General features: G+C 40.9%; 1 protein-coding gene across 3 annotated transcripts in view; it reads right to left on the bottom strand.

Moving 5' to 3' along the window:
- Positions 1 to 1031: 1031 nt before the first annotated feature.
- The window catches only part of LOC309594375 (UPF0547 protein C16orf87), a 54227-nt gene continuing 30397 nt past the window's right edge, over positions 1032 to 24861 (bottom strand). The window contains exons 4-9 of one of the 3 annotated variants that reach the window (XM_082320061.1): positions 20967 to 21017; positions 17300 to 17415; positions 17131 to 17210; positions 10365 to 10461; positions 7439 to 7621; positions 1032 to 1478 (exon numbers count right to left, since the gene is read on the bottom strand). In XM_082320061.1, the coding sequence (XP_082176187.1) occupies positions 1360 to 1478; positions 7439 to 7621; positions 10365 to 10461; positions 17131 to 17139 (408 nt within the window). In that variant the 5' untranslated portion in view covers positions 17140 to 17210; positions 17300 to 17415; positions 20967 to 21017 and the 3' untranslated portion in view covers positions 1032 to 1359. Of the gene's footprint in view, positions 1479 to 7438; positions 7622 to 10364; positions 10462 to 14885; positions 15075 to 17130; positions 17211 to 17299; positions 17416 to 20966; positions 21018 to 24861 lie in introns of those variants that run through there. The other 2 variants (XM_082320060.1, XM_082320059.1) reach the window with 2 other exon arrangements.

The raw sequence follows: 24861 nt of genomic DNA, 5'->3' as shown, positions 1-24861 counted from the left end.
CCAGAGATCAGTTCTGTAGCAGAACCTCATTAAGTAGTTCTCACTATTAAAGTAATGTGATACTGAAAAGCATGAGTAATACTGAAGAAAAACTAAGACATTTAGTTGCAGTCCCCGTCCTAGAAAAGAGTGAATTAAAGGTGACAAAAAGCTAGTATGTCAGATTTTATGAATGCAATTGCCTCCTACACCTCCTCCCTCAAGATTTTACAGGGCTTGAGCTTTTTTTTTTTGGTAAGATAAAACCCCCATATATTTACTAATGTAAATTGCACTATTAACAAAGACGACTTTGTTGAATGTTTTCCCCAAACCTATTCCTACCAAAACAGCTCATTTTTTGCACACTCAGGTAGACTTTTGCTTTGGTATTTACAGTCAACAGTCCACAGACAACGCTGCTAAGAATTACACTTTTAAAAGACAGACAAAAAAAGCTGATGAGAGTAAAAGGAACTAGCATATCCTTATCTTTTGGCAACACCAGTAAGAAGATGCTAGCTGCAGATCTACATCTCTGATGCCTGCTTCTCTCCCTCTCCAGTAAATGATGGGCCAAGAGAAAGTATGGGAGAAGTACTTACCATCTGGACAAGGCAGACAGCCAGCAAACAGTGGTTACAAAACAAGCGCTTAGCTCTCAAACTTCAGGAGTCTGACCCCAAAAAGTATATGTGATTTTTAAAAAAACAGCTCTATGCAACCAGGAATCATTTTCTAGAGAAAATTCATAAACAATACGAAGTTGTCAAGCAGAATAATCACCCAAAATGAAACCACTTTCATTTTCTTCCTATCGGAATTATATCACACCTATTAAAAAAATGCAAATCTAAAGTCATCCCTGGGATGAATACCAGATTTCCAAGAGGATTAAAAACAACACACCCTAAGTATCACAAATGTACTTAATTCCCAGTTCAATAAAATATTGGAACATCAATTTATTAAAAAGTTACGTGAACTGTACATACGTAAACTGCAATATAGCTGAAAAATCTGAAATATATAATTTTAAAAGAAAATCATTTATTTCTGAAAATATTTAAAATATTGCATTTCTGGCAGCAAATTTAAAAGAAGTGCTCTGGAATGGGTGCAGTCTCTCTGTGCATTTGTCTAGCATTTGTCTTCAAGATGTAAAACATATCTGCTTTCTGATTTTTCATAGCACAATCTTGTGAACACTTTCTTTCTGACTTGTGGAGACAGAATTCGATTTCCAAGAACAGCAGCAGAATTTTAACAGGAAATACTATGGTCCTTGTCGGTGCAGACAACACACTTTCCGAGAGTCCACGACACCTTGGAAATATGCTAACCATTCTGCATATAAATGCATCAGATTGTGCTTACAAGTTACAGAATAAGTCTTTGATTGATAATTTTTCTGTTTATTTCCGCCAAGGCCACTGAAAATACGAAGGCCTTTTCATCTGAAAGGTTAGCATACATGTCAACTTCTTTTTCTTGTTTCTCTGTAGAAGAAAAAAAAGTCACTATTAGAAGCTTTTTCCATTATCCAAAGTTAATGCAAGTTACATAGTAGTTAATAAATTATGTGGAATGGAGTACTGGAATTGAAAAGAAGTTAGACAATCAACTCCTATACAGGGACGGATTGAGAGAGAGGAGGAAGGAATGGAGGCACATAAAGGTGCTAGAAGAGTCACAGAATTAGTCATCCAAAAGCATGACTGAATTTCTGTTCTTTAATGACAAAGAAAAAATGAGTCACTAACATTATATTGATTCCCGACACAAAAGAGTATTCAAGTGTTCCTCCTATTTTGGGTTTTTTTTTTTTTTTTTGCTTTTACATAAACACCTCCCATCCTAGAAAAAAGATATTTCACCATACCCTCATTAAATACGACATTTGTCCCCTATTTTACATCTAAGTAACAGAAACCCAAGAGTTTCATTACAGTGTCCGAGACCAAAGAGCAGATACATGGCAGAAGTCAGGTTCCCAATTTGCCACCATGAACATTTCTGGACTTTCTATACTGCAGACTTTCAATCTTATCCCAGATACAGAACAATGCTAACAGCTCAGTGAGCAAGGGAAAGCCTCTGAATTCCCTCTGCTGAGGTTGGCTTCTTTCAAGGCTACAGATACACAACAGCAAGCCATCAAGAAGTTTCCATACTGCAGTGCTCAAGTACACTAAGTTACACTACAGCATATGACAAAACTAGTAGAATAGTACTTTCATAAATACCACTTACTCCAGATCATGACTATTTATATCCCAGTTTAGCTAGCCACATGTAGCTGACACAATTCATTAAGGAAAAAAAAAAAAAAAACAACAAACCCCAGCTTTGTCAGCAGAAGACCAAGCTTATAGACACAGAGAAGAGAGGAATACATACAGATCTTTAAGGCTGGTGTCTAGCTGTGGAACTCCATCTCTAATCCAAGTTCCATGGTGGCCTGGACTAATTTACAACCACACCACGCTGGTCACCTGACAGACCCCTCTGTCTCATTAACACAGACACACACGTGCACGCTCTTTTTGACCACAGCACGCTCTGGCAGACTGCTCCACCTAAATCAGCAATGGGCAGCTGAAAGACAACGCAGCATTGGAAAATAATGGAAAGCACCATGTGGAAAAAAGATCCCAGCATCTCATACCTCCACCTACTCACATGGTTATTCCTTCAATGGGTCCATATTCATAACAACATTTTTAGCTTTGGCTTCACATCTGATTGCATGTGTTACAGCTATGGACACCATCCCAACGGACTACCTTCCCTGTGAAGTCAAGTGCTTGTGTCAAACAACTAAGTGGGAGAAACTGAAAAATCTTTACCACTGGGTTCTGATTTAATACTGAGAGACACACAGCAACAAAACCCGCTACGTAAAAGATTTCTAGACAACTTAAATCACACTTAAGCTCACCTTTCCCTGCAAGTAAAATTGCTTAGTGAGGAGCCTGGACACACAAAGATGCATCAGTTTTCAGTCTGAAAACAAGAAACTTGCCTCAAAGTAAAACAAATCAAAGCATGTTTAATATTTGGAATGTAAATGACTTCTCCTTGTTCCTTGGCTACGCAAGACAATATTCTCTAGTGTACTGAGTTTGAAATGAAAGCTGAGAAACTGAGTCTTGCTGCAAGTCCCACCCTGTAGTTTAAGACAAATCAGTTTCTATGTGCACACCCAGCCTGGGTTGCTCCACTTCCTCCCTCCCACCATTTACAAATGAACAATGCTGGGAGTTGTTCCGAGCACAGACACTAGGCACTCTGGTTATTCCACATTAACCTTTTCTGTTTTCATATCTAAACCCCTCCCCTTTTTTTGTACTGCCCAATCCAAACAAATCCAGCCACCACCCGAATATGCCAGCACCCAGCAAAATTAAAAATACTTCGTTTCCCTCCCGGGTTACTATTAACAGATTGTAGACTTCTTAGCAAAAAAAAACCAAAAAACAAAAACAAAAAAAAACGCAAAACTTTCAAGTTTCTCTTCCCCCCGTCCTCCCAAAGTACTGGCTCGTTCTGAGACACTTCAGCTTTAAAGAATTGAAATCTTGGTATCAAAAAATATCGGGGATTAACACAGGTTTGCAAGCTTCATGCATTCTTAAGACAATTCCAGTTCTCATCAGTAACCAGTGAAGAGCTTGCACCTGCCTGACATTTTATCATATGCTACTCAGAGGATACCGTGGTTTCTACAGACACTATTAAAACTTTCCACTTCACAGTCTTATCTGAATGTAGTTTTGACTCACTTCTCTATTATTAGCAAAAGACTGTCTTACAGAATCACAATACCATTTTTGTAAGACGTTAAAAATACTAAGTCTTTTGATATACAACTAAGAGGCTATTTAGCTGCAAATATTCAGTCTTTCTGTAGCACGTCTCTCACATCCCCAGATCTCCTGCAGCTCAGTAGACCCACAGCTCTTAAAATTGTGATCTACCCATAAATCAAACATGGACCCTCCCCCCTCACAAATTTTGTACAGACTCAAAATCCAAAGTTCTGAGATTCACTATCCAAGATAGTAAACTACTTCAAATGTGCACACTGGGCAAGCACATGCATGAGTAATACAGTCAGAAAGTACTGGAAAAGGAAAACTTGGGTCCAGAAATTTAATTCAGCTTAAGTTTTATCAGGATACTGAAATGTGCGTATCTTTATAAAGATTCACCCCTTGTTAAGTATTAAGTATGCTTTAGTAAGACTCCAGGTCACTCTTACTGAGTCTTGCTTAATGGTATTCTCTTTCAGGAGCAGAATAACCAATACCACTTCCTCCAGCATAGGAGAGGGGTTTTGTTTGTTTTAATATAATGAAGGTTGTTACCTAGATAACAAGGCAGCCTGGGAACCTGACTAGCTGTGTATCACAGTCCCACACAGTAAAATAAAAAACATACCACCACCACCACAACAATCAGAATCATATCATTATGAAGTTTCTATTTTCAAAATATATTACAGCATTTCTGACAAAGAAATTAAGTGACAATTTTGACAAGCGAAGCCTGCAGTGAGAAGTTCCTATTTTCCAGGGTCATCACATGGCTCTGAAACATGTGACAGGAACATTCTCTGGGTCCCAGCACTCTACCATAGCCCCTCCATCTACAGCAGCTTCCTCCTTCCTCCCCCTCCATTCCTTCTTACCAAATCTGCAGGAAAAATAGTTTATTTTAAAAAGTCCTTTTGCTTCTCCTGTTCTTCTTAATTGCTGCTGAATCCTGCAGTTCTTCGCTCTAAAGTGAACCAGTCACAAAGGCACAGACATAACTGGGAACAAGCATGCTATGTATGAAAAGAGCACGACACAAGCAAGGAAGCAAAGCTACAGATCTCATGGGTGCCTTTAGGAAGAAAATTTTCACAGCTGGGTGGTCTTCAAATGGACAGATTATCTGCTCTTGCATGCTATTATAATTCAGGTGTTCTCTGTCCTCCTGTTTTTCATCTACAAATGCATTAGGCATTGCACAAGCATAAGAGGCACCAAATATTTCACAGCTTTGCAAGTAGTGGCCTCTTTTCAAGTCTTTTGGGAGAAAGAAGAATAGCACAATCTCTAGTGGCAAGTAATATGTATTCAAAATATCCCAGAAATATACAATAGGCAAGGAAATAACATACTTAAAGTCTGACACTAAGCTAATGTCTTGCACTCCAGAGCTGACTTTCAACACTATGCAGACTGATAAAAGGACTAGCAATGAGTCACACAAAAATCACCTTAATTGCAGCAGAAGAATTAAAGTTGCTTAATATGGTTTTACGCAAATAACACTATCAAGCAGCAGGTTTCATAAAAGACGACTACTTCTAAAATTCCCCACTAATTACTCCACACGCAGTAGTTAGGCCAATTTTATAAGCCACTTGAAAAGGGAGAAGTCAGTGTTAACTTGTTTTATAGTGATTACTTACAAAATGATGGGTTCTCTGCTGAATTTATTTTTATAGCCATGACAGCCATATATATCAACTTTGTTTGTTTTTTTAAATCTGCCCAATAATCACCACAGTGGTCTACACACATTACAGTCTGACATAACCAGAAATAAGTCAGAAGTAAGAAAATACCCTAAGCCCACTCATTACTAACCAATAAGGTGTGCTGTACTGGTGAGGAGCACAGATAATTACAAATGGGCGTGAACCCAAGCTCTGTACCAGCTCTGCAGAAGAGGTCAAGGAAGAAATAGTAGCAGTAGTCACAGTACCAAGTAAAGGGGATAGTAGGACAGGACAAGAAGATGAAGGCAATCTTCTCAAGTGAGATTCAATTAAAAAAAAAAAGAACACCACCAAGAAAACAAGACACCACACACGCATTCTCATGCGAAGATCTCACTACGTCCTTATTTCTAGTTTTCTACCTCAGAGCACTGGCATATTGTCACACTTTGGAGTATTCAGCAAGAGGTTAAAAACACTCAGTCTAGTTTTGGATAGGAAAACATGTTCTCTAAATATCCCTCATGCTTTCAAATTCTTGCTTTTTGGAGACTATAAAACATGCATTAAGAGAACGGATATTTTCTTTTGATTGCTTAGATTGCTTTCCTCTTTTTCAGGGGACAGGAAAGAAGATTTACTTTAATAAGGCAACCCAACAAGCCTGCAGGAATTTTCAAACCAAAGCTGTGCGTGAACTAGACTGGCAGTAAAATGCCTAGCAATGCTCCTATAGGTGCTAGACAAAGTCTAGCTTGGATCAATAACAAATAGGGAAGCTCTCTATTCTGTGAAGCTACATACATCAATAAGCCATATGCAACAGTGAAGAGATTAGGTATTATAACTGTACTCCTATTACACTAAAGCAATTGCCATCCAGAAAACATACAGAAATGAAGTTCTACCTCCTCTTTCCACAGCCAAAATACTAAAACAACAAAATCCCAATTTATACTTTGTTTTTATAGGAAAGAAACTTTAAGAATTAATAGATTTACATTAAATAGCAGAGACAACAAAACTGGTTTTGAGAAGTTAGAAGTTAAAGGAACTCACTTTGCAACACGGATTAATACCCATTTCTTTTACAAATAAGGTGGCAGGGGAAAAAAACAATTGCATTTCTGAGTTAAGCCACAAGGTACGCTGGTTTCAGTAGTTTTAAGACCAAGATCTTCCGAATATTTATATGCAGTCTTGTTCCTCTCCCCTCCTATCTGCCTTCCAGCCTTTTTAAGCCTATGCTAAGTTTTGGATTAATTATTCAGGCCTAAAATTAGTATCTCCAAAACCATAGATAGCAAACGCAGTGTCAATAGGCTCTTAAAAAAATAGGAATACTAAGTGACAGTCACATACTCAAAGGGCTCCAAAATTACTCTAGTGTGTGTAACAGCCTCTTTATTGTATAAAGATTAAGAACAGCAAGTCACCAAGGAACCTTAATAAGCAAGGAGGCATTTTTTCCTCTAGAGTATTATTCTGTAGAAACATGGGAAAAAAATTCAGGTCATAGTAGTGACTCAAGATGCCCCCAAAAGGTTTCAAGGAACTTTTTAAGCACTCCAATCATTCTAATCACTCTCTGATAACAGGCATCATTATATTGTTTGTCCTTGTGATATAGAGCAGCAGTACCTCAAAGCAAATAAGCAAAACCAAACCAAAAAAACCTACTAAGTGCTACAGTCCAATGGCTTTCAACCTGTATGTTGAAACTTGACCCGGTGGCTAAAAATACAGACTTAGTTCTTTGTAGTTAGTTCCAATCAGACACTGAAACATAAAACCAGAGGTCTCTACAGATGTGAAACAATCCCTTCCCTGTATTAAGATAACAGGTATTGGCTGAACTAGTCTAGTTACTTGAATGGTTTGAATGGTATAAAGGTTTATTGATTAAAAAAAAAAATCTCCATACAAAAAGAAAACCCAATGAACATACTTCTCCAGTTCTCATACCTCTTTCTTCCTCATGCTTTTTGGCTGAAGCACTCTTAGGTCTTCCTCTTCCTCGTCTGCTGTGATCTGAATGGCTGTTTGACCTGGATCTTTTTCGGTTTTCTAAGTCTTTATTTACTGCAGAATTTATCTTCTCTCGCTTAACTCTCTCTGTCCGTCTCCTTTTGGCCTCACTCTTGTTTTCTGTGCAAATGAATAGAGATGGTATGATCTAGGGTTGTTCTCATATTTGTTCTTAATTTACTTAGTGCTTACCCCACCCAATCACCTTTTTTCTTTAAATCTCATAGCAAAAGTGGTTAGATATCTATACCTTTACAGAACAATTACATCTGCACGATATCCAGGCAGAAGTTAAGGTATCGGATCCAGAATGACACTTCACTTCTTGATTACAAGGATCAAGCCTTTAATTACTTCAAATGCATCTTGCAACATGAGACATTTGCTAGTATACAAAAAGTTCAGTTTCCCACAGTAAGATGGAAAAAAACTGTACAGATCACAGCCATCAACACAGCCCATTGCATGTTATCACTAGCCGCCCCCCCCCAAAAAACGTTTATCATAGAGGCAAACAGCAAAGTACTTCATCTTCTTTTGACACTAACAATGAAATCATTCACGCTGCTCACACAAATCGAGATGCTGAGTCAACAATGCTGTCAGTAAATGCCACATTACATAGCATACATGTCCCACCAAATCTAGCCTACGACAAGGCCTCATAATACTTAATGCTGAACAGGTGTATTGTTTTCCTACACACCAGAGTCAAAAAAAAAAAAAAAAAAAGAGTATTTACATGAGTTTCACCTCTAAGTTAGGTATGGATTAACAAGCTTGGGTACTGAAAACAGTACAGTCACCACAGCACACTATTCAACACAGACTAGGTGCACATTTGCAAGGCTGCATCATCATTCTGCAGTAGCTATATTGTTGAAAATACTGGAACAATGTTTTCTAAAACAAGTTGCAGTTACCTTATGAGCACAATACAGACATATACAGTCCCCCGCTATATCTTCCTAGGGAACTGGTTGCCTTTTGCTGCAGTTGTCCCATTGATCTTGTATAGACACAGGGTACAAACTGGACAGCAGGGTAACTTGTCACTAATGTTAATACGAAAGCTGTATTTCACAGTATCACAAAAAGCTTGAGGTAGCAAGGGACCTCTGAGACCAACCTGTCCAACCCCCCTGCTCAAGCAGGGCCACCAAGAGCCCGTTGCCCAGGACCACAACCAGATGGCTTTTGAGTATCTCCAAGGATGGAGACTGCACAACCTCTCTGGGCAACCTGTGCCAGTGCTCGATCACCCTCACAGTAAAAATGCGTTTCCTGATGTTCAGAGGGAACCTCCTGTGTTTTGGTTTGTGCCCATTGCCTCTGTTCCTGTCACTAGGCACCACTGACAAGAGCCTGGCTCCATCTTCTTTACACTCTTCCTTCAGGTATTTATATACATTGATAAGATTCCCCTGAGCCTTCTCTTCTCCAGGCTGAACAGTCCCAGCTCCCTCAGACTTTCTTCAGAGGAGAGGTGCTCCAGTTCCTTCATCATCTTCGTGGCCCTTCACTGGACTCTCTCCAGTACATCCACATCTCTCTTGTACTGGGGAGCCCAGAACTGGACACAGTACTCCAGGTATGGCCTCATCAGCACTGAGTAGAGGGGAAGGATCCCCTCAACCTGCTGGCAATAATTTGCCTAACACAGCCCAGAACACCGTTAGCTGCCTTTGCCGCAAGGGCACATCGCTGGCTCACGTTCAGCCTGCTGTTCACCAGGACCCCAGGTCCTTTCCTGCAAAGCTGCTTTCCAGCAGGGTGGCCCCCAGCATGTATTTGTGCATGGGGTTCTTCCTACCCTGGTGCATTTCCTATGTACAACGCTGAATCATACAAGAGCTTTGCTCTACCAGATTATGGCTTTCAGTTTCATTTGGTAACTACTTTTATCAACTTTCAAAGAAAACAGTTGGGGAGGGGGAAAGAAAATTGACCAACACTTCCAAACAGTACCACAGACACTGCTTAACCTTCCCTACCTTGAAAGTTCAGTTATCTAGCATAATGTCATATAATTCCTACAAGCTGGTAAACTACAAGTGTCCTTCAAAATAGTGATACAAAATATCAAATACTTAGTTTCCATTTTGTAGGCCTGGTAGATAATTTTAAAAAGTAGACATTATAAATCAGATACTTTTTTTTTTTTTTTTAAACATCTTCCCTAACAGGTGCTTGTTCTGACTAATTCCTACTAGGACTGGAGGAAGTGATAAAAATGAACACAAGGAGAATGTTAATCATGCCAGAATGCATATTCAACTGACTTCTTACTGTGCCCATCAACAACAAAAGACACACAAGTTAGATACATAAAATACACTATTTTTTTTAATTTAACCATGCAGAGAGACTCACCTGGTTTTAGATTAAACATACGAGCAATTTTATAAAAAGTGCCATTCAGGTGTTCATGAGTAAGTACAACTTAGCATAACTTCTTCCAAGAAAGGATTTTTACTTTCAGAAAAACCCAGCTTCAATCAGCATGTACTCTGAAATCTGATCCCTTTGGCACCTCTAGACATTTAGCTTCAAAACAGGATTAACAGAAAGCTTTCTGTAAGGAGTTATTTCGCATGGTGACCAATATGCACAGCTAGAACATACACAGAATAAATGCCAACATCACAAGTACAAAGGAAGTGAGACTGAAAACACCAGCTTTCCCCCCCCCAAATTAAAAAAAAAAAACCTAAGATGTTAAAAGTCTACCATGCACAAATTCAAGGGAAAGTGAACTGACAACAGTCAATTTACACAGAGAAGTAAAATACTCTATCCTTTGCCTCCAAGAAATAAAGGGAAAGAACTGTTGTCCCCTTCTTCCCATCTCTGTAAGTATTACCTGTGATGGGTGGTGATCTCTCAGCACGTTTAGCATGCAAGAGTTTTCGACTAATAAATATGTAGCCACAGGGACACGATTTACATGCGACAGGAACCTGGAAAAACAAGAGAGAAATGTTTCAGATCATTTCAAATTACGACCAAATTCCTGTCCATGAAGAAAAACAAACCTAATAACTCGCATTTTGACCTTAGAGATACCTCTTCAAATTCAGTCTGTACTGCAAACTACGGCCTGTGCTGTTATACAGTTGTATTTAAATGTAGTAAAAACAGGTTCAGCTGTGAATCACCCACGAAGCCTTTTCTTTATGCAGTTGTTAGAAATCAAGCTTGAAATGTACAGCTGTTGTGATCACTTTGTACTACAAACCCTTTTTCCCCAGACTGTCAGGAAGGGGGTGAGGGAAAGTGGAGAGCCCTAAAGCCAGGGTGAATTAGAATAGAAATACAATTTCTCTTCAGAGCTCTCAAATATCCCCAGTCAAATCAGTCAGACATTCCCAGTTTTGCTTCCTTCATTTACTTAAAAAAAAATAATATTAAAGAAAAAGTATGAGTTAAAACTATCAGTACCTTCTGAATACATTCACTTGCAGAAGGATTTGAGAGCAACTCTTTTAGAGAGCAGGAGCAGCTTGAAACAGGAGGCACGAGAGAGCCCAAAGCAAAACAGATGCATTTGTACCACACTCTGCAACACTGCTGTAGACAAGTCCGGGTGGTTACAGAAGGACCTACTTAATTCAAAATGCAAATGACCTACCACAGCTAGTCGAAAGCTGACGGCAGGCTGAAGAGTCTGAGAGACTATAGTGCTTCCCCTGATCAGCTAAGCGGTCAGGAGCAGTACATTCCCCCAGCATAAGACAATTTAAAACAAGATGAGGAAATCTGAAAATGCTACACTTACATGAAAAATGACAAAAATCTTATTCTGAGCAATTAAAAAAAGTGACACTGATAAATTACAAACCTCATTACCCTCACTTAAAGCCAAGATTTTTCAAGATCTTTTAAAGTAGTAAGGAATACACTATATTGCTTTGATTAGGTTTAAGACTGAAAACACAAATCAAAGCAAGCTTAAACAGAGATCTGGAAGAGATTAACACACATTAAAGTCAAGTCATGTTGAAGCACGACAGTGGGGAAAAAAAGCAGGAGGTAATTTCTCAAATGTAATTCTTTAAGACAGGTCTCTACAAGTTTGCCCATGTCCACCGAAACAAACAGAGGAGTACAGAACCATGACTGCTTGCTCAATTTTACAGGACATGCAGAAGAACTAAGTTCCAATGTTCTACTGGCTAGGAAAAAAACCTGCCAAATTAGTACATGAATTTGTAACGGATAACTTAACTGCTACTCAGAATAAACAAATTATTTTGCTTTCTGTAACACATCTTAACTCCTGTACTTCACCTTATGAACAGCTTACAGATCAGACTTTTGATACCGGTTTTATGTAACTAGAGACTTTTTTCGTTCCCTTTATGGAGACAGTGACATAATAAAAACAATCCTAATCAAGGTTTATTGAACATTAAAGCTAAGAATTTAGCAGACTTGTGTGCACACTTATCTCCTTGTTCATAAGTCAGTATAAGAGTCCTAAAACCCAATATCTAGCAGATAGTTCGTCTGTATTGTTAAGGTGATATAGGAGTTCCATTCAAGCCCATTTTTGAACACCTGGGTCTCTCCAATAACTACGTTTCCAGGCTCAGCCTAAAAAAAAAAAAACGTGGGGAAAACCACCCAAGGGGATTGGAGCAGACCCAATATTTTTCAATGAACTTAACTGTGTTTTAACAGAACACTGTTGTTCTCGTGTTACAGGTTTGGCATATAGGTGTGTGTGTCATTTGCGGCAGGGGGGATTAGGTGGGAAAGGGCTTCGTCACTGAAAGATACCAGTTATCCTTTGAAGGCCTACACTGATAACATCCTGTACCATAATAATTAAGGCAACATAGTCCTACAAACACTATTTTACTCTGTTTAACATCTTCCTAACCAAAAAGAAATTGAGTTTCTCATACAAGAAAGTTTACCTGCAGCCAAATTAAGAAGTGTTAATTATTTCTTCTGATTGACTGCAAGTACTTCAGGCTCCCTAGTTTAATGGGGCTGTGCTTTGGTTGTGAAAATATCATCAAAAACCTTCTTTTTTTATTTTAAAAAAGTCTAAATGGCAATTACATATCATCTAAATCACAACAGAAAAAGTTTAAAAGCCTAAAAAGTGTTACTCAATATTGCACTCCAATATTTGTGGCTGTCTAAATATTTCCATGCATGCCACTTCTGGCCAAGAAATCAGAAACAAATGCAAAGCTCTTGTTTATGGAAGAATTTAAGAAACACTAGCACAGGACGCAACCACTTAAGAGTCACACAAGAGCTTCCCCACACTCTGCAAAGGGCTGACTTGTACTGTAGGTTTTTGTTTCTCATCCTCTGGCAACCATTTGGTACTGGAAAACGAGGTCCTATGAGCAATGCTTGTACCGGGGCAGGACATATACGCACATTAATTCCATGTTTAGCCACAGAAGAGTTGCTAACAGAAAATCTACATTGACATATGCATATCATGTGTTTTAAAGTGCAGAACAAAGTGAAAGTTTCAGCATCAGCTTAAAGTCTATAATGTTTGCTTACTTGCTCTTCCTGTTGTTGGTGGTTTGACATTCACTACATTTATTTAAAAAAAAAAAAGAAAAAAACCCAACAGAAATAAACAAAAAAGCCTACCACCACTCTCATATTCAACTTCTCACTCATTTTAATTTCTTCTTTCACCAACTGAATAACCAGAACTTGGCACACAATTTTTTCTCTGAAATAGTACTTCAGTGACATGCTTAACGTGAGCATTTGCAGTGGCTCATCTACTGCTTAAAACATGAAAGGATGCCCCCCACACAGCTTAACATTCCAAACTGTTCCAGGATGAGTAGAAACACCATAAAAACTATGCAAGTCAGAAGACATAAGATGAGGTTTTTTTATTCATTGTAAGTAAAAAAAAAAAAAAAGGCATGAGATTATTTTTTTAAATATAGCTAAAGTAGTGGACACCAGTCAAGTTTCAGGATCAAATAATAGAAACGTGTTTCCCATGATTACACGTAAAAGCCTCTCCCCCTACCCTGAGCCCCACAGCAGCCTTCTGCAGTGCTGTGCTATTGTTCCAGCAGAGGAGCGCTGCTGTAACAAACTGGCCTGTTTTTAATAGTACCATCATTACCAGTAAAAAGCGTAAATGAAGACAAGCTCATGATACAGTAACAGTTCAAATCAGCTGTTGTTAACGTTTAAGCGTAAGTAACTCCATTTTGTACGCATAACAAAACCGCAGTAAGACATAAACAGCAGTTCACGTATACATTTGGACTACGTGGTAGACATCACAGTGAAGGTCTCGATTCTGCTGTTTCTGAACTACTCCATGAGAAAACAACGCAACTGAATGCTCTCCCCACAAGCCTCAGGCACAGTAGTCATCCAAAGGACGAACTGCATTGTATAAATTACTAAGTTTATTATATTTTTAATAAGTTACATAGTTACTAAACAATACTAGCGCATAAGCAAACAATTGTGAACGTTGCTTCAGCATAATGTAACTATCACACTACCCTGCAGGAGGAACACGATATTTAATCCACATTCCAAGCAGAGGCTGCAAAGGCAACGATTATTTACTTCACATAAACAGTGCTTCACAGCGGCACGGAGGCAATTTAATTCCCCCCCCCAGCAAACAGCTCAGTCGGCAGCTTCGTGCACTGCTATTGCAGCGGTGGGTATCGAAGCAACCACAACCGACACAGGGAGGAGAGAAAACAGGAAGCGCGGCGGTGCGCGCCCCGGCGGGGAGCCGCGGGGCGGCCGGGGCAGGGCGCGGGGCCCGGCGCCCCGGCAGCTGGAAGGCGGCTGCCAGCGGCCTCTGAACTCCGCCCGGCTCGGCGGAAGGTCAGCGCGGCACGGCGCGCACCCGTCGCGCCGGGCAAGGACGGCCCGAAGCGGCGTCGGCAGCGGCGCTCGTCCCCGCCGTGCTGCCGGAGAGGGCGGGCGGCTCAGGGCGGTGAACGCCGGGGCTGCGCCGAGGGAGCCGGTCCCGCAGCCCCGCCACCGAGCGCGGGCGAGGGGCTCGGACCCCGCCGACGGGGGCCGAAGCCCACCTCCCCCAGGTCCGCCCACGGCTCCCGTCCCTCCCCTGAGCCAGAGCCCCAGCAGCGGGCGGCACCTGTCCTCGCCGAGGTGGCCGGCGAGCCCCGCCGCCCCCGGAGCGAGGCACCCCGCCGGCCTGTGAGGGCCAACCGCCCCCGACGGCGGGCCGCCGGCTGGCGGGGCGGGCTGGGCTCCGCGCCCTCCCGCGGCATGGGCAGAGGCAGCGGGGCCAGCGCTCCTCCCGCTCCCGGGGGCGCCGTTTTAACCCCGCGGCCACTAATCCCCCTTCCCCGGCGGGGCCGGCCCCGGAGGGGAGCGGGGCCGGCGGACGCCCCACCTGCTGGTCGCACTCCGGGCAGGACTTGGTGGCCATCTTCACTTTCTTGGCCCTGCTCGAGGACATGCTCGCCGCTCCTGCTGCCGCCGCTGCCGGAGTGCCGGCCGCGCCGCCCCGCGGCGGCCGGGGAGGGCGGGAGGAGAGGGCAGGGGCGCGGCGCCGGCCGGGAGCCTCCGCAGCCTCCGCGGGCCCGGCCCGCGCCCAGCGCCCGCCCCCGGCGCGGCCCTCCGACAAAGGAGCCGCTCCCCACCCCGCCCCGCCGCCGCAGGAGCCCCGCCCACCGCGGCGACGGCGGGGCCGGGGCGGGGCGCGTGCGCGAGGAGCCGGCCCCGCCGCCGCCGCCGGATTGGCCGCGCGCCTCGCACCGGCGGGGCTGCGGGCGGGGGGCCGCCCAACGGCCGGGCCGTAACGGCGGTAACGGCCGCCGGGCCCCCGCGGGGCGCGGGGCCGAGGCGGGGTGGGGAGGGCCGGCGGCGGGGGGCCGCGGAGCTGCGGTGCCCGCCCCGAGCCCAACCGCTCGCCGTCGCCTCCGAGCGCTGCCGGGGCTCCGGCGCGATCGCCCCTCGCGGGTGTCTTCGGCGTGGCCGAAAGCTGGGCGGCGCCCCGCGGAAGCCGGTGGCTTCTTGGCTCTCACGTCTCCGCGGCCTCGCCTTTAATTCGAGGTCAGACGGGAGGGGGCAGCTCCGTTCTCGCCTGCCCAGCTACCGGTGCCCCAGCAGCAGCGCCAGCAGGGTGAAGCGTGCGGCAGTCGGGAAGCGTTAAATAACTATTTTTGCTGGTCTTCATCTCAATTCAGAAAAAGAACAGACTGCAGCTGAGGGGGAGGGTTATCGCCTGCTGTTCCTTTATCTTTGGGAGCCTGGTGGTTCAACAGTTCGGCTATTCAGTCATGCCTCTAAAAGTTGCTGTTCTGCTTGCAAATTTGATGTTTTTACATCAGTATGTTAATTTTCCTGTCACTCCCACATAAAAATATTAATAGCATAACGTAAACTAACTACTTTTATTTTTCTTGTAAAATACATTTTTAAAGAAAGAAAGCAGCTGGAAATACTCATTTCAACTCCAAAATTCCTTCAAGACAGAGCTCTTAGACTGAAACTTCACATCACCATGTAGAAATTTTGTATTCCTACTAAATGTTTACATCTGAATCATTTACCTCTGGCCTTACAAAGAGGAAAGTGATAATGACAATACTGCTATTAACAGGAGTTTGGGTGATTTTTTTTTTTTTTTTTTTGTACTACAAAATGTCTACGGGAGAAAAGTGCAGCAAAGTTTCAACAGAAAATCCTTTTTGAAGATTATGGTTTAAAATAGCCTGAAGTACAGCTGCCAACATTAAAGAACTGTACTGGAACTGTAATGCTTTCACATGGGTAGCAATGAGTGCATCTGTAAGGCTGGCTCTGGGCCCAATATAACAGAATTTTTATTTTATGTTTGTAGTTCAGTCTCGAACTCAGTTTGCTGCACCTAAGTATTGAGAAAAAAACATTGGAGGAGAGGCAGTTTTATTAAGACTTGTGTCTGTACTTCTCCTTCAGGGAAATTAACCTAAAAGCAGTTTGGAGGAAACTTTTTTAAAGTTACTTTTATAGTTATTGAAATGTTAATACCGTCCACTAGCTCATTACTGAGTTACTTTGATGCATTTGGTCAGTTCTTGGTAGAAAGGAATCTAGAGAAAGTATTTATTTATCTGCCAGGACAGCCCAAATAATTTTTCCCTGCCAGGCAAATTAAAAAGACACTTCTTCCTTCAGGCAGAAGACGACTAGCACTTGTCATAGTTTCTCACAGAGTAATGTTCTCCCTACAGCTGGAGGCCTAGTGGTCTTACCTTCCTGTGGCTTGGTGACCTTCCCTACAGATAAGACAGCTCACGGTATCCCAGTTGCCAAGTAAGCTTGTCTAGAGTCTCACTAGTGCTTTATTTATTCAGCTTAATTGTTGAGGCTAATTTATTACAGGTTCTGTGAAACTTGAAAATGGAGTTCCAGATTCATAAAAGCCCACACATGCTCTAGATAAGCAATATGTTTTAATTACAGATTTCTAAGTGACATGATTGCTGCGCATACCTTAAACGCAGACTGTAAAAACTGAAACTTCTTCTGAAAGGCCACGTGGAACAACAAATTACATATATCTATTCTGAGGGAAATTCTGAACATTTAGGAGGTAACACAGGGAAGTCATGTGACATAATAAACTTAACAACAAAAAGGTACATCCTCACCTTAATCATTTGAAATGTGGTTCCTCTTAGTAATCTTGATGGTTAATCTTCTCATATGACAAAGTCCACAGATGACAACCCTAGGATAAAATTTTTCTAAATTTTAGAAGCAGATCTCTCTCACTTCACACTAACCATGGTCTCCTCAGAGGAGATTCCTCACATTTACCGTTTGAAGTGGGAGGCTGCAGTTCTGGCTCCACGTACGATCGCTCCAGGTCATTCACTATCTTCTCTTGTTGCCAACTTCTATGATTATCAGGGGCAGATCTCCAATGAGAGCTCCTGGATAAAACAGAATAACAGAACTCTGCACTATGCTATTTTTCACATGCAAACTGAGGAAATGCAAGGGGTTTAATCACTTCCAATCTGTTTAGGCTCCACTTTTCCCACCTGGCCCAGGAGAACATCTTCCCACCCTTCCTTTAGCAGTCACCCTGAAGAGGGAGAAGCTATCTCAAAGCATCCTAGCAGAGAGGGGGTACCTTGTAATGGACAGAGGCTCCATGAAGACAGCCCCTAAATGAAGAAGATTATGATCCATATTTGTACAAAATACTGTACTGCTCATTGTACTTCTCACTGTACTTGATTTCAAAAGTCTTTCATATAAATATTTATAACTTTGTCTATGCACTAATAGACACAAGTTAATTAAAGACACTGAAAAATCTCTTCCAGGAATAGACCAGCTGTACTGTTTCTTTGTTGTTGTTTTGCACTCTTCTTAAATGAATTGATTTAATGTAAAACTGTTGTGAGATTTAAATGACCAGAAGGATCTGTTTGGTAAATGGTTTTTCTACCTGTTTCCCACTGGAAGCCCCACGTGTCACAAGTGGCTGCAGTGCAAGCTTTCGCATTATTGCAACACAAAGGATTTTGATTTCAGGTGATAAAACAAATGCTGATAGAGGTAATTGCTCCAGACAGCTTTATGTTTTTGCTGGGGTAAAAAGTAAAAGCAACAAAATAACCTCAACATTTTGATTCTAAATTACTCACATAAAGCAAAAGAGGATGGATGCTTATTAAACTATTCTACAACTCAGATTTTCACCACTGTAACACGTAGCAGTTAGACTTTAAGTGCAATGCTTGCTTCATGCACACTATCACAAAATAAAAGCAATGCTGGAATGACTATATAAATTGTAGGCAAATAAAAATAAATTCACAATATAAAGTACATAGGGTCAAAATATAATTAGAAGTGTTTTAAATCCTGAATATTGATAGTGGGGGAACATCACTGAACTCTGATTATCATCTCTCCACACATATACTCCAAGTAGTTTTCTAGATGCTGTGGGTATCTAGATGCTGTAAGTTACAATGAGCGTATGTAAGTATTAACTTTGTCTCTTCTAGATAAATGTAAGATATACAGGTATACAGTTTTGTTTGATCTAGTTTTCCTGATTCTATGCCCAATGCCTCAACTACAAAACCATCCTTACTGCAGTCTCATACACAAATTTCTGTTCCTGAAGACCGCAGTCAGTGTTGTCAGACAGCAGTGCGCTACTACCGTACCACTACCACTACCAGGACCAGAGCAAGAGGAGAAGCACTAGACCTCTGCTATCTCAGCAGGGCCTGAATTTCTGAGAGGTAAATTGCATTTATGCCCTAGAAAGTATCCTTCAGATTCCCAGTTTGTCATGCCAGCCCTCTCCATCGTTACTACCAATACTGTATGATGAATAAGGAATCAAACATCGTATCATTTGCAATATCCTTTCCCATGACAGTACAACTTATTGATTTTTTTCTATCCTTCCTCTATCTTGAGGCCCGTTCCCACGCAGGGCATGAGAACACACTCTTCTGCACTTGCGAGCATCTTGGGCTCCCCCAAGTGTGTCTTGTGGTTTCTGCGTCAGTACAGAGTTACTGAATTGGCTGATTTGCCCTTTTCCTTTTCTTCTTAGTATTTTAGTTATGTCTCAGAAGGTGGGTTTTGTTTCCCGTCTCTCTCTGCATATTGTTTTCAGCCTATAGCAATCCATTACCAGCAGAGGTCTTTCTCCAGAGACACACAAAGACAAGGCAGGTTTATTTTTGATATAAACTGTGACTGTTGCCAAAAGCACAAGTGCAGGCAGCACATCCAGATTTCATTCCTGAATCAAGACCAAATCCATGCAGCCAGGACCTTGAGACTACTTTTGGATTTTTTTTTCGGCTTAACCGAGAAGGTCCAGACATAGCAAAACATAGGAAGCCTCTTTTGGTATTTCAGAGGGTCTTTATAACAGCAGGGGGCTCTGCTGCGTATAGTAACAGGATCTAGTAAAGAAGTTAATGAATGTACAAGAGAACTACCAGATAATCTATTACAATACCCCGCCTTTCTTTACAGAGCAAATAAACTAGTCAGTGACAGCTGTTCAACTATTCTAATACAAACAAAAATATTTTCCTTGCTGAATGCAAACAAGATAGTATTCATAGCTAAACAACCGGCTATTAAGATTTACCAGACAGACATATATTTTTCTTGTTATTCTAATTTATTAACACATTAGTTTTGCGTTCTGAAAGTCCAAGACTATTTCTTTTGCATCATTTCAGAGGTTTAATCCAGCACTGAGAAAAAATAACAAATACCTTTTTAAGGGTACAGGTACCTCCTTTCTTAGAGTCAATAATGAGTGGCACCTTGCAAGACCAAGCCTCATTTAAAATGTGCTTTACACTAATGTAAAATAGAAAATAAGAAAGTTATGCCATTTCTCTATTTTATGAAAAGCCACACATGACTTTTTAAGTGTCTGTTCCTGATGGCTTCTTTTCTTTGCTGTTGTCACAACAGAGTCCAGCTGATCTGAATGGTCGGGATCTTAGGGCTCTTTCCCCCCTTCACTGGAATTCAGTGTGTACGCCTGCCACACCGGCTTCTTGCACACTACAGTATTTTGGCATGCAACTATAATTTTACAAGAAAAAAAATCCCAAAGTAGGTACAATTCACATATCCAAACCATATTAGATTTGGAGAGAGAACCACTCTCTAAGTTTCGTTTCTGCTCGCCACTACAGACCGTTTGGAAGCATTCTGCCCTCCTGCAGTAGAGTTCCCTGCGAGCTCTCCTGTGAGGGCTGACAGCCTCAGACTTGCCTAAGAGCTGACAACATGCAGCAAACTGAAAAACTAAAATCCTAAAATGCTGTGCAACCTTGTGTCAGAAAGGTTATAACATGCATCCTGATTAAGTAATGACTTCCTCATTATGCAGCTCTATTCAGTGGGGTTTTTATTCTTTCCACAGATAAGTACTACCTAGAGAATTATTAAGTTATATCTAAAATATATGGGTATTCATACCAAGAACAGAATGTATCAGAGGAAAATTACAAATAATAAGAACAGCTAGATGATAATATTTGCAACGGTACCATGAATGAATTGAAATTTTAATGTTACAGTGTACAACCGGTAAGATGAAAGTACTCTATAAAATCCTATTAATTTTAATAATTAATTTTTAAACACTTTAATCCTATTTTCTATGATTCTGGTCATGGCAATTTCAGTAATCACAACAGTTTGCAGTACTTAATACTGTTACTATGCTTCTCATCAGTAGATTTCAGGGTAGCTGTAATCTGAGTACCCTTTGAGTCCTTTCATAAGAAATCAAAGTTGTGCCTAACAAGTCCTTTGAGATCCCATTACTCTGAACTTGGGCAAGAACAACACTTAAGTGGTACAAATGTCGGCTTTGATCTCCAAGTACAGCTAAATATTGAGCGTTTCCCAATTACAAAGCATTTTGTTCTTCAAAATGTTGTTACGCATTGATGTCTTTTGGTCTCTGGAAACCCACATTCAGGTTGACTTCCTGTCTCCAGTTTAGGTTTTGCACGTTAGAGCTTCCCTGAAAAAAAAAAGACCATGCCACCAGTGTAAGTAAGTATGCCAGCTTCTACCAGCACAATGTAACTGCCAGCTATTTCAGACAACTATGACATAGTTATGAGCCAGCTCAAAGCATTACTGCATCACCAAGCTTCCCAGGTAATCAAGGCGCGCTCTTGTCTTACAGTCACTGCAGCACTTTCCCACTTCTGCAACTGAACGTCACCATCACTTGTCCACCACAATCTGTGGCAACAGAGTCTACTCAAAGCAAAGCCCACTTCAGTAAACAACATTTTACATTTTCTTAAGAAGTCATATCTTTTCCATACCTTTACTGTGCTTCTTTTTGTAATCAGAAAGAAACATTTTCATTTCTAGCTCCTGTATTTTAGTAAGTTGCTATATTAGTAATGGAAAAAAAAGCCTTGAACTTTTCCATTCAACCCCTTGATTTTACTTGATTCTTAAAGCAGATGTGTCCAATACAGTGACCTTGTCCATATATTTTATAACAATGAACTATGTGTCGCTGAAACCCTCTAGGGGTAAAAACTTGGTGGGAAGATCCCTCTCTAAGCAAGCTGAAGCATAACCTACAAAATGAGTCTTATGGCCCAGGTCAACAGTGTTTTTTAAAAAAGATTTATTTGCTTTGTGAAGCAAGTCAGCTTCAGATGAGATTTTTAAAAGAAACTTTTATTAAAATATTAATAATTTAAATTATTTAATGCCAGTAGCAGCTACCATTCCATAAAAAAGGCTTCCAACATTTTACTCTCACATATCAGGCCTTTTTCGTGGGAAACTTTATTAAAATCCAGATGTCGTTCAGAACAGTTCAGTTTCAACAAAATCATCATTTTTCACCAACAATCTTCTGAGCAGTTTTATTTTAAATGTAGTGTGTATAAAAAATGCTTCGCAAAATAAAATTACATTATTTTCGTGGAGCACCTTTTCAATTAATTCTTATTAAGAGAATTGAATAGACTATTTTACATGTTTCATTTTGGGTTTGTTTTTTGGGTAGGGGGTTGGGCTTTTTTTTTTTTTTTTTTTGCTTATCATGAGAGCATGAGAGCTGGTAAACATTAAGATAGGAAGTCACTGAACTGGCACATTTTCCACTGACTGCATTGAGCTTTGGACCAGATCTTAAAGGTTTATGTTCAGTTTGAAGAACAGCAGGAACAGTAATTTCTCTGAAGATGCTCATTATATTCTGAACTGCTACCATCAGCAGTATTCCACAGGAAACAATCATCCTCCACACTTGTACAACACAGAAAACAGGAAGGGTTTGCTCTTTTTGCCTTAAAAAACCCATAGTTTTTGTAATGTGGTTTCCATGTGCTTAGTGTCCTTGGAATCCATTTAAATAGGACTTTATTATTTAAATATAATTGACAACATTTTGCCATTTTAAGCTATTAAGAGTAGTTTTCTATCCAGCGCCTTTATTTAAATGAAACAGCAGAAGAAAAATGAATGCTTAGTTACCACATGCCATTATTGTAATCATCGGGTTTAAACCATGCAACTAGTCATGACAAAGAAGCTTGCTGAGGGTCTGCCAAAACGGAAACATGCGACAGCAGCTGTTAGTCTGTTTATCAAGGTTTTTTCTCCAACTCTCTATCTACTTTTCTATGTATTTATGCATTTGCTGTTGTTTTGTATCTCCAACTCCTTACCACCATCAAGAAGTTCATTATTTTAGCTCCTTATGATTGCAAGAAAGCCAGCCTCTGTCTTTATGACTAAAGATGGAATGCAACACAGGGATCAAAGAACTGCCCTTGGTAAGCAGTACTTGCCACCTTCTTTGTCTGGCTTGTCTGAAACTTGTGTTCGTATGATTTGTATTGGATATATAAACTGCCTGCATTGAACGTGGAACGGCTTTTTTTCATCTTTCTTATTTCCTGTGTGTATTTCTTAACTTTGGAAATTAATCAGACTATTGAATTTCAAGTTTGCATATATTCGTTCAAATGTTTTACTAAAAACACATGCTTTGGCTTGTGCAACGTGTGTTTTAAGATTGTTAGCCTTATTCCAATGCTGCCGTGCTATGTTACGTGCTAACAAGCAGCATTGCAGAATTTGCAAACAAGGTGTTAGGTCTTGCTTGGATTGGCAGCTAGGCGCAGAAATGGAGATGTCAGGCAGTCTGTACCTTTACTTCCTGGGGATCAATCAGAGATCCTGGGGCAGTGCTGGCTGGAAACTTTCTGCTACACCAGCTGTTTCTAGTGGGGGTATTGGAGGTGGAACAGTAGTGTGTGGACCAAGAGCAAAGGTTAATTTGTGTTCTTCCCCTAGCAAAATTAGTGGTTCCAAATCCATTGGAGTTTGATTTTTAATAGGCTGGGTAGCATTTCAACCCTGATTTCTAATGAACTCTGCAACACTCACACTCAAATCAAGATGTCCGGGAAGTCTACTTATATACACTGAATGTAAATATTAGAATTTAAAATAAGTTGAACATTTCAGGTGATCTGATTAAAGCTTATTGCAAAATCAGTTCTGGGTTTGTTTTTGTGGTAAATTTGACCTTGACAAGTCTTACTACAGCTTGAAATCTTTTTTTCTGAACTACATTTTATCAAACCTGGAAAAAAAGCCCGTGACACTGCTTGTTAATTATCAGTCAAAAAGCCAGATTCAGGTAAGATGCAGCTTTCCAGATCCACGACTGATGACAACTTTAAAGGAAAAGTGTCAAAATGTACAGGCTCCAAAACTTGACATTTCAAAGTTAAAAAGGTTTAAAACATGGAAAAAAAAAAACCATCAGTCTGAAGGAGAAGCAGACTGCGACGTCCTGAGAGTTACTGAAGCAGCAAATAAACAAAAATGTCCTTCTTGGAACCTGAATTTCTAACAGATAGTGCTTTACTGGGTCATTTTGTGAGCAGAATTTTGGAGGGAGGATAAGCAGGGCCAGACACACTCCACTCAGCCTTCTCAAGCTGAGCAGTAAACAAGAAAAAGCTTTCAGTACAATCACTACAATGATTGGAAATGCACAAAATTTAATTCCTGAGTAAAACAAATGAGTTTTCTGCACCATCTCAAGACGGTCCCTTCAGCACAAACCCCATCCCATTTCTGTTATTTTGTTAACTATGAATTGACTAAAATTCTGAAGTAGCAACTATTTTTAAATTAGCACAGAGCAAGAGCTAAAATATTGCGCTTGAAATAGAATAAAGACTGGACTAAATTATTTATGAAACTAAACACTATGGCAAGCAGAAGCTCGTTAGAAAGAAGAAATAAAGACAGGAAAAAGACTGAAGATATAATTGTATGGGACAAAATAAAATCAAACGCAGCAAAAGCAGCTTGCTTTCTCTTCATCAACCAAGGAAAGATACCAAAACACACAGAACAGAACCCAAGTCTCAAACCATCTAATTTAGGTACCTAAAATAGGAAGCTGGTTTTCTATATTCTCTCTAAGTCAGTGGAGAAAGAGAAAGTAAAAAGAAGGTTCTACAAAAACAATTCACAAATAAGCCCGATTTACAGTCCAGGCTCTTACTCAGGGAGGTAACATTAGGTCATAGGAATATTCCTGAGTGAATGATCCCTTATTCCACTCTCTAACCACAAACAAGGAGTCTCTTCTGGGCACCCAGGACGGGTAAAATGGGCCTTCTCCTCCCCAGAGGCTGCAAGAAGGAGAGAGCGTTTACCTCTCTCTCCCCTGAATTCTGCTGCTGTTTTATTTCGTGGCAGATCTCCAGTCATTTGCTATGAAAGCTGAACTGAACCCGAGAGATAAAAACATTTTCATCATCTGGAAACAATGAGGAAACTGTGGAAGAGGACCGACTTGTTCCTGCGGG

Source organism: Platalea leucorodia (assembly GCF_965183815.1).
Source record: "Platalea leucorodia genome assembly, chromosome: 8".
NCBI lineage: Eukaryota > Metazoa > Chordata > Aves > Pelecaniformes > Threskiornithidae > Platalea > Platalea leucorodia.
The sequence above is the reverse complement of the archived record's forward strand: the minus strand, read 5'-3'. Positions and strand labels throughout refer to the sequence as shown.